Raw genomic sequence first — 10,049 nt, 5'->3', positions numbered from 1 at the left:
TTTTCAGTTAGAAACTGGATTTGTGTAACATGGTGGTGAAAAGCCCCCAAAGAAAGCAGCATATGATCAGTCGCTATATTGCATTTAATACAAACGTCCTTCGTGTATCCTTTGAATACAGAACAGATCATTTCTGATATCTATGAGTAAACCCAACGAGCACGTGTCCCAAAAGACCCCACAGTGTTTTTATCTGGCTTTTCCCTGACAGTTAGTGGACACTGACAGATGTGTGCTGAATATGAAAGGAAACAAAAGAACTAAAGAAGGTTTGCAGTGTTAAAAACAAGAACTACATGAAGGTTGTTTCATCCTGCTGTAACTTATGACAGAAGCATCTTTTGTTTGTTTTTTCATTTATTTACACAAAGACAGATGTTGAAATAACAGGAGTAACAGTTTAATTCAATTGAAATCAGTCCAATCGTCTATAATGAAATTATTGTTGGACATACATAGTTTTCTTTGGTCGACCAGGCTGGATGCTCTTTGGCATGATTCTGTCTTTCTGTTTCAGCCTGCTTGAAATATCTGGCTTTCTGGTCGTTTGAAAGCGACTTCCACTGTGGACAGAAGATCATAAGAACACACTGTGAGCACTGCTACTACACATAACTACAGGACAGCTGGGACACATGCAAAAACATGAGCAGACAACATTAACAGATGCATAAATGTATGCAGAGTTACACACTTACTCTCTGTCCCACCACTGCATTTACGGCTGCATTTCCAGGGATGTTGAGTTCAGCAATGACCTTTGGCCTCTGCTCTTTGAGATAGAGCATGAAGGCATTTGGAGGCTTCTTGACGTATGGCCCATCTTCATCCTGCTGGGCTGGGCACTTTCTTTTTCTTCAGGAATAAAACACAGAGTAAGAGCACATGTTAGCACTGTGTACAACTGTGAGGGAAGCAGTTCAAAAACACGAGACAAGCTGTAAAACTGAATGAAATCAGGCACCATTAATGGATCATTACAATAATTCCTGCAGACATCTGCAAACAAATGACAGATACTTGCAGATCAGTGAACCAAAGCAGCAGAGCAAACTTAGTTTGGAGTGGAGGTGTTAGGTGGAGGAGCAGGAGTGACATAATCATACATCTGTACACCGTTCCTACACAGATGAAGGGAGACAGATATGAGATAACAGGAAGAAGTTATGAATATAGAGATGTTCAGCAGCTGTGTTCACTCCAGTGTTTGTGTGTTTTACGTACAGTACTCCAACAGGACGCAGGTTCTGGAGCACACAAAACACACAACAGGTGACGAGACAAGCTGCAATACTATCATCTATCCACTAGGTGGAAGAATTGATCAGTAGAAAGAGGAGATGTGCTCAAAACGACATTCATACATAGATTTATTCTTCTTAGTTAGTCTTAAGAATTAGGATTCACTGACAGTGAAGAAGTTTCAGACGTGCACTCGCGTTTCCCCTTTTGCCTTTTCCTGCTCCAGCCAAGTCCTCCGCCTGCTCGACATCTCTCCTATTACCTTTTATTACGCTTGCACTCATGCCTTTGCCTTTCACCACTTCAAAACTGCGCCTTCTTCAATATTACCTTCATATGCTCTCTTTGCTTTTCGCCTTCCTCACTACACTAAGTACCATTTTTTAACGCTGTGTACTCACTCTTGCTAAAGTACATGTGAACAGATCTTGAAGAAAAAAAAACAAAACAAAACATACTTTTCTTTTCTCTTCTGATACTATTGAATGATCCTAACAGAAAAAAACAGAGTTAACACTGACTTAATAAAAAAGTGTTATATTTTATCTCAGATAAACTAGTCAGTGTTTATTAGTGTTTGCTCAACTAGAAGTCTTCATAGTAGCATCCACACATCAAGTCTTTAAACAAATAATGAAAGGATAATGAAAGAAAGTTTAATGTGAAATTACTGAATTATATGAAATGCCAGAGTGTTTTTCTTTAAACTACTTGCCTTTTAGTGATGTCACTAAAAGGCAAGGTTCTAATGTTGTGTTGCCATAGACTCCGGAGTTTACTTTTAAAGCTCACTTACAGAACTGACTTATACAGCTTAGTTAGAAAAGTCAAGCATCCAGACATTTGAAGGACTATTCACTCATTAAGGTGACATTTTCTATTTTAAAAATTAAGATGAAAAAGGAAACAAGAAAAGTTACGACTGAGGCAGATAAGAAAGATCCAGGAGATCAAAGTAAGTAAAAAATAAAATCCCCTAAATAACAGAATGTACATTTCTAACAATGTTGAGGCTCTGTGTATAAAATGATTCATTTTTAGAGGATTTAAATCCTGGTTTTGATTGAAACTAACCTGAGTGCAACATGTCTAATCAAAGAAAGGTTACTGGGGCACTTTGTCTTTTGGTAAAATAATGTGACAAGTTTATTCTTGGACTGAGCAGTGAAAACAGAGCAACAAGTGTCATCAGTATCTAGACTTAGTAGACCTAGTATGGTCCACTCGTGTTGGTGTGTTTTTTATCAAAAGGATAAACTTGTTATTATATTGTAAGCAATACTAATTTAAAATTCAATGACATCAAAATCCTTCTAGTCCTGATGTCGAGCGCTCTTTTTCACTAATGTGTTGTTGTTGTTTATAGATTGTAAGAGCAGGATGGCTAAAAGAAAGGCCAGTCCTGAAAAAACGACCCCCATAAAAAGAAGGAGGGTCACTGAGCAGGCTGGTCCTTCCACCAGCTCAGATGCTCATGTGGTCGGGGGAGTCAAGCGAAAGGTCCAACAAGATGAAGCGGGGACAACCAATACAGCAAAAAAGCGTAAACTTCTTGAGCATGTGAGCGGTGACAAGGGGCAGGCATCTTCCTGGTTGGACACTGGTAAAGGTAGGCTAATTAGTTGAGTGAGGGGTAGATTAAGTGTACATCTGGTTGCTAGTTTGAAGATATTAGTGTTTGGGAGATATTTGTGTCTATTATCTAATAAGCTGATGTGCTTTTGGTGTTTTCCACATCTGCAGACTGCAGCATAGAGATTTCAGAGAGCTGCAGTAAAAACAAAAAGGCTGGCAAAAGGAAAGCTGCGGGAGACACCAGGGACCCACCTAAGAAAAAGAACGTGGACCAGGACAAAACCAAAACCGTTGCCAAAAAGTCAGTGGCTGAACAGAAACGTAAGTAGCAAGCAGCTTAGCTTTTATATTCAGGTGAAGAGCAAAATGAACATTTAGGGTACAGCAGAGAGTAATTTGTGTGACAGCTGTAGTAAAACCCAATTTGTGTTTGTCTGTTTAGGTGACTTCCAAGCAAGATACGTGGAGGAGCACCGGCTTGGAGAAGGAGGCTGTGGAGCAGTGTTTGCTGGCTACCGCATAAAGGATCATTTACCAGTAAGTGTTCAGATGGTGGTAGTAAGACAGGCAGTAATGCAGATAAGGGATAATATCGTAAGCTGAGATGTATGCTGTTTTACACCTTTAATGATGTCATACTGAGGAAATGCTCATCAATGCCCTGTGTCTTTTAGGTGGCCATCAAACACATCCCAAAGGGGAAAGTGTACTGCAAAGTGAAGGTAAATGTGCAAGACTTGAATTGTTTTTACATTAGTGGATTGCATGCAGCGTTCACCTGTGGAACGTCTGTGCCTCATCATCCACTTTGTTGAAATATTTCAGGATGATAACGGGAAGAATGTGTCAGTGGAAGTTGCCATCATGCTGAAGCTTGCAGCTGAAGCAGATGGATCAGTGGAAACATCAGCCCCAGTGTCTCTGTTGGAGTGGTTTGACTTTGGCAGAGAGCTGATCCTGGTGATGGAGAGACCTGTCCCCGCTGTGGACCTGGATAAATACATAGAAGAAAATGGAGGATTTTTGCCAGAGGACAAGGCCAAGGCAAGTTGACTTGCCTTAGAAGAGTCTTAGACTGTACATCATTCAATCAAAGCACAGAGTATTAGAGAAACATTAACCCATTGATTGATTATTGTCTTTTTCATCGTTTCCAGGTAGGGCTGGGCTATATCATACCATTCACGGTAATACCGGTGTAATTTTGGGCAACGATAGGAAAATGAAATATCGCGCTAGAATAGGTAAAACGCGCATGCGCAGTGCCTATGTTTACATACGCAGATGGCGGTGACGCAGAAAGAGAAGAGCAAAAGTGGATCGTTGAATGAAACGGATGAACCAGAACTGGTTTGTAAAAATGCTGCAACTTTAGTGGTGTGGAACTGGTTTAGCTTTCGTCCGTCAGATACACAACAAAGCACGATTTTTGGTAGCGCATGCTAGCGGGCCGCCGTTATTACCGTGTTGTTTGGAAAATACGGCACACTTAAAATCAATCCTTTGATTTTTCTGAAACTCGACAGTGCCCCTTATAATCCCGTGTGCCTTATGTATGAATTCTGGTTGTGTTTACTGACCTCAAAACGATTTTATGTACACGGCGACTTTGCTAAGCTACAAAGCCGCACCGCTCGATGGATTGTCGGAGCATTACGGCTATCGTAGGCAGGCGCCTCGCGGAGTGATACGTACTGCACCTCAACGTGATATTACCGTATTGTGTGTGTATAACCTCTTTTTAAGCTTTGTGGATATTTTACATGGTTATGCTGAGGATATGTCGGCCAATTTCCACTGGAAATGCCTTTTGGTTAAACTGTCAGCGAGGAATTTGCATTTGCACTGTTACATTTTTATATAACTTTAATGCACATAAAAAAACAGCTGCTTGTTTAAGTGAAAATACATTTATGGGGTTTTTTGCACTAATAAAGTTGTGGCGTTGTAAAGTATTTTGTCTAGTGTCAGTTATATCGTTATCACAACTTTTCAAATGTATATCGTGATAAATATTTTTGGTCATATCGCCCTGCTCTATTTCCAGGTCATTCTGAAGCAGCTGGTTGATGCTGCGAAGCACCTGGAGGATAAACACATCTTTCACCGGGACATCAAGAGTGAGAACATTCTAATTGAGACCGGCTCAGATGTACCGCGTGTTCGTATCATCGACTTTGGACTGAGCTGCTTTGTTAAGGAGCAGTCGCAGTACCGCGTCTTCTATGGTAACATATTCTGCTCTTGCTCTTCACAGATGTCACAATTTTCGCCTTTTGTTTTAGAAGAAATTGCAATTGTGTCTGTTTATTAGGTACAGAAATTTACTCCCCTCCCGAGTGGTACGGGCGCAGTTGCTACAGGTGTGGACCCACCACGGTATGGCAAATGGGAGTGGTTCTGTACGAAGCGCTTCATGCCGGGGACTTTAACACCACGAGCTTCCTCAAAAAGCGCCTGAAATTCAAAAGACATCTGTCCAAAAGTAAGAAAACGTCACACTTCAAGACTGACTGATGGCTTGGACCACTGGAACTATCATCTTCATGTTTTTTCTCTTTCCTTTCTTTCCAGACTGCCGGGATTTCTTGGACGCGTGTTTAACCAAAGTCCCGGAGACGCGGCCGACGCTGGAGGAGCTACAGCATCACACTTGGCTGAGATAAGCCTATCACACACACACACACAAACACACACAATTCAGACGTTATCATTTATGTGTGATGTATGAATTACCTTTCTTTTTTTCAGGAAATAATTTTTTTTAATTGGCCCACTTTAAATTTCAGTGTTTTGGAATTCCTGTAACCCCCCCCAGCCATCCCAGGAAAGGGGATCTCTCTTTGAATGGGCTTTCCCGAGGTTTCTTCCCGTCAGTCTGGCCCCCCCAGGGGAGTTTTTCCTCGTCTTCATAGAGAGCTTGGGCTGGCTCAGGAGCTCCATCAAAACTGTCTTTATTTAATTACTCTAATGTAATCATATACTTTAAAGTAATCAAATAAAAGACAGTAAAAATCTGAAGACTTGAAGTAAACTTCCATTAAAATAAAACTTGTTTAATTCATCTTTGCTGAGGATACTGTGTTATGACTATTTCAAGGATTATGTCAGAACACCGGATACTGGTACCCATCCCTACCCATCACTAGGGAACAGAACAAACCAGACATCAATTACAACAAAAATGACACTGACCCAGCCAGCATGACTCGTCTGCCTTAAGAAATGTTTAGCAATATTACAAATTGGGTGATATGCCTTAAAGTAGCTTCTCATGTGTTCAGCATTGTCAAAGGCTACATTTTAATTAAAACCACAATCTAGTAATGTTCTGTCTTTAACCTTCCTAATTTGTTTTTTGTCCTAACCTAATACTAAATTGCCAGTGAAAACAAAAGTTACATAAATAAAGAAGAGTAAAGAAAATTACGGTCTTTTTTTATTGTAACAGTTTACCAGTGTACAGTTTGGTTTGTGACATATCTATCTAATAGACTCCAATTTGTGCATGTAAATGGAGAGTCCTCTTCACACACTGAGGTTAATTATGGAGTTCCACAGGGTTCAGTGCTAGGACCAATTCTGTTTACATTATACATGTTTCCCCTAGGCAGCATCATTAGAAGACATAGCATAAATTTTCACTGCTATGCAGATGACACCCAGCTCTATCTGTCCATGAAGCCAGATAACACACACCAATGAGTTACACTGCAGGAATGTCTTAAAGACTTAAAGACCTGGATGGCCGCTAACTTTCTGCTTCTTAATTCAGATCAAACTGAGGTTATTGTACTCGTCCCTGAAAAGTTTAGAAATATGGTATCTAACCAGATTCTTACTCTGGATGGCATTACCTTGGCCTCCAGTAACGCTGTGAGGAACCTTGGAGTCATTTTTGACCAGGACATGTCCTTCAACGCACATATTAAACAAATATGTAAGACTGCGTTCTTCCATTTGCGCAACATCTCTAAAATTAGAAATATCCTGTCTCAGAGTGACGCTGAAAAACTAGTTCATGCATTTATTGTGTGAATGTGTGTGAGAATGGGTGGATGACTGGATATGTAAAGCGCTTTGGGGTCCTTAGGGACTAGTAAAGCGCTATATAAATACAGGGCATTTACCATTTATTACTTCCAGGCTGGACGACTGTAATTCATTATTATCAGGATGTCCAAAAAACTCACTGAAAAGCCTTCAGCTGATCCAAAATGCTGCAGCAAGAGTCCTGACAGGGACTAGAAAGAGAGAGCAGATTTCTCCTGTTAAATCCAGAATTGAATTCAAAATCCTGCTCCTCACATACAAGGTCTTAAATAATCAGGCCCCATCTTATCTTAATGACCTTGTAGTACCATATCACCCTATTAGAGCACTTCGCTCTCGCTCTGCAGGCCTACTTGTTGTTCCTAGAGTATTTAAAAGTAGAATGGGAGGGAGAGCCTTCAGTTTTCAGGCCCCTCTTCTGTGGAACCAGCTTCCAGTTTGGATTCAGGAGACAGACACTATCTCTACTTTTAAGATTAGGCTTAAAACTTTCCTTTTTGCTAAAGCATATAGTTAGGGCTGGACCAGGTGACCCTGAATCCTCCCTTAGTTATGCTGCAATAGACGTAGGCTGCCGGGGATTCCCATGATGCATTGAGTTTTTCCTTTCCAGTCACCTTTCTCACTCACTATGTATTAATAGACCTCTCTGCATTGAATCATATCTGTTATTAACCTCTGTCTCTCTTCCACAGCATGTCTTTATCCCATCTTCCTTCTCTCACCCCAACCGGTCGCAGAAGATGGTCCCGCCCCTCCCTGAGCCTGGTTCTGCTGGAGGTTTCTTCCTGTTAAAAGGGAGTTTTTCCTTCCCACTGTCGCCAAAGTGCTTGCTCATAGGGGGTCATATGATTGTTGGGTTTTTCTCTGTATCTATGAAGCGCCTTGAGGCGACTTTTGTTGTGATTTGGCGCTATATAAATAAAATTGAATTGAATTATCTGAGGAAGAAGCAGAGTTGGTTTGTTTCCAGCTGAAATCATCCAGGCTCAGGAATTTGAATCGATCCACATCATTTCTGCTTGAACTAGAGAACATGAGTGTCGACTTACATTTGGTCTGTGAGACACATGTCATAGTGACAGTATTTGGGTTAATATGGCATTACTCACCCTGGTCGCATTTCTTCAATATCAGGCACCAAGTTCAGGAACTCGTTCTTTGCAGCCCGCGCAAGGTAGGAGGTCTCCAGAGTGGGAACCATCGGGAAGTTTTCACAGTCTGAGCAGGAGGGACTGGAGGCACGTGAGCTGTTCTCAGGGGTCCTTTAACACAAATCACACCAAGTTAGAATCAAATGGATAACCTGTCAATAACCGTTTGCAGATCGAGGTCAATGTTCCTAAAAATATGTTTACTTCTGGCCCATGGAGCCACAGCGCGAGTCCGAGAGAGAGGGGCAGGTAGAGGAAGGGGTGAGGGTGGCACTGCTGAAGCTCGTCACGGATGGATCACGTCCGATCGGTGAGATGAGAGAAAGCTGAAGTGAAACAACAGCAGGATGAGGTAGACGTCAATATAGGAACTCCCTGATGTGACACAGAAAGGCTATTTTTTTATTTCTTTGTATTATTTCTCACCTTGCAGTCACTGATGCTGTTCACCAGCTGCTTGTATTCAGTATTGAAGGTGTGTGTCAGAAGGCGCAGGCACTACAACACAACAGGAACAAGACCGAGCAGAGAAGGAAGAAGGCAGCAACAAGAACGCCCACTAAGCCCACGTTTTTCTCACCTTGGTGGCCAGCTCCTTCTCACGCTTTCAAAGGTGGTGCTGGAGATCTGCGAGGAGGCGGAGGTGGACGTGGACAGAGTGCTGGAGCTCACGCTGGGGGACAGAGACTCACTCAGGGACTTGGTGGTGGGAGCTGTTCCCACGGGAGCCGCCACTCCCAGAAGGTGACGGGTCTTTTCCACCTGGAAGAAAGATGGGGGCTAATGTGAGGTAGGGAGAAGAGGGGACGTTAGTCATGTAAAGGCCATAGGTGAGGGTAGGGACGTAGATCGACCGGTAAATTGAGAGCTTCGCTTTTACACTCAGCTCCCTCTTCACCACGACGGACCGGTGCAGCGTCCGCATTACTGCAGCTGCAGCCCCAATCCGTCTGTCGATCTCCGGCTCCCTTCTCCCATCACTCGCGAACAAGACCCCGAGATACTTGAACTCCTCCACTTGGGGCAGGAACTCATCCCCGACTCATCCTATATTTCCGTTTTTATATTTCTAATGTTTGCCTTGTTTTCTTCACTGTCTGGTCTGCCTCTGTCTTGCCTGTATGGATGCATTTACACCGAAATGTCCCCAACAAAGGATGTTTTAATTCACCACTATTCCAGTGAAACACGAGTCTCCCATCTTCCTGCTACCAGTCTGGAGTTTTTGTTCACCAAAGCACACACCAACTTCATACTGACGGACAGATCACTGCCCTTTTGCCGCCTTGTCTGACCGTGTTTTGTGGCTGTGGTTCACTTCACCTCACTCTTCCCCATTCTTGTCATTAAATCAGGCTGTTCTGCAACCATGGCAGCCATTCACTCTATGGCTTTATTCATGGTGTATTTTACCCCTTCACTAAAGGCCGTTCTCGTTTCCAACATTATATTTGCAGTGTTCGTCTATCTATCAATCAATATCTGCGGAGTATTTTTTTTAACGAGTATCCTATTTTCTAAAGCACAGCATGTAAAGGGTAGCTCGGTTAGCAGGATGCTAGCATGTAGCGCTTAGTGAGACACGCCTCAGACGAGTTGAGCAAAGACCCCGTCTGTGTACTTTATACGTGAGCAACGGATTTAAATAAAATTAAGGTTTCAAAAGACAAACTTGAAGATAAAAAAATATATATATATACTCACCGGAGAGCCGCCAGGGTTTGCCGCTGCCATCTTGGCGCTCCTAAATTCAAAACTGCCTCTGCAGTCAGGCAGGGGAGGCGTGGAAATTGTCTTTGAGTTAGTCAAACGTTTTCCTTAGTTCGAGTAGATGATAAAAAAAATAATAATAATAAATGGGATTTTAAGTAGGACTAGGCGTTCTGTAATGATCTCTATTTAGGAGAAAAACTTAATCACTCACCTTTAAACAGCTCTCTTTTAGGAGACACGCTGCTGGCTAACGGTGTCATGTGATCAAACAGCGTAATTTAATTGGCTGAGAGCCACTCGACTCGATCTGGT

General features: G+C 42.2%; 2 protein-coding genes across 6 annotated transcripts; one reads left to right on the top strand and one right to left on the bottom strand.

Moving 5' to 3' along the window:
* Positions 1–339: 339 nt before the first annotated feature.
* On the bottom strand, positions 340–10,043 carry LOC145431033 (transcription factor 7-like 1-B). 5 transcript variants are annotated; one of them, XM_080306336.1, is made up of 7 exons: positions 9,949–10,043; positions 9,729–9,786; positions 8,451–8,786; positions 8,229–8,350; positions 7,983–8,135; positions 699–855; positions 340–563 (listed from the first exon to the last, which is right to left on the bottom strand). In XM_080306336.1, exons 4-7 carry the CDS (start codon positions 8,237–8,239, stop codon positions 429–431), a joined length of 456 nt encoding a protein of 151 aa, XP_080162462.1. In that variant the 5' UTR covers positions 8,240–8,350; positions 8,451–8,786; positions 9,729–9,786; positions 9,949–10,043; the 3' UTR covers positions 340–428. The 5 variants fall into 5 exon arrangements, with proteins under 5 accessions (XP_080162462.1, XP_080162463.1, XP_080162461.1 ...); XM_080306337.1 differs by having other exon boundaries at positions 8,451–8,804; positions 9,729–9,841; positions 9,949–9,987; XM_080306335.1 differs by having other exon boundaries at positions 9,729–9,841; positions 9,949–9,987.
* Positions 2,039–5,897, top strand: LOC145431031 (serine/threonine-protein kinase pim-1-like). The gene is made up of 9 exons (XM_080306327.1): positions 2,039–2,197; positions 2,609–2,851; positions 2,986–3,138; positions 3,260–3,354; positions 3,492–3,539; positions 3,643–3,861; positions 4,865–5,045; positions 5,132–5,302; positions 5,392–5,897. Exons 1-9 carry the CDS (start codon positions 2,137–2,139, stop codon positions 5,481–5,483), a joined length of 1,263 nt encoding a protein of 420 aa, XP_080162453.1. The 5' UTR covers positions 2,039–2,136; the 3' UTR covers positions 5,484–5,897.
* Positions 10,044–10,049: the final 6 nt, after the last annotated feature.

Source organism: Astatotilapia calliptera, chromosome 9 (genome assembly GCF_964374335.1).
Source record: "Astatotilapia calliptera chromosome 9, fAstCal68.1, whole genome shotgun sequence".
Lineage (NCBI taxonomy): Eukaryota > Metazoa > Chordata > Actinopteri > Cichliformes > Cichlidae > Astatotilapia > Astatotilapia calliptera.
Note: the sequence above shows the minus strand (reverse complement) of the source record. Positions and strands in the feature narration are given on the sequence as shown.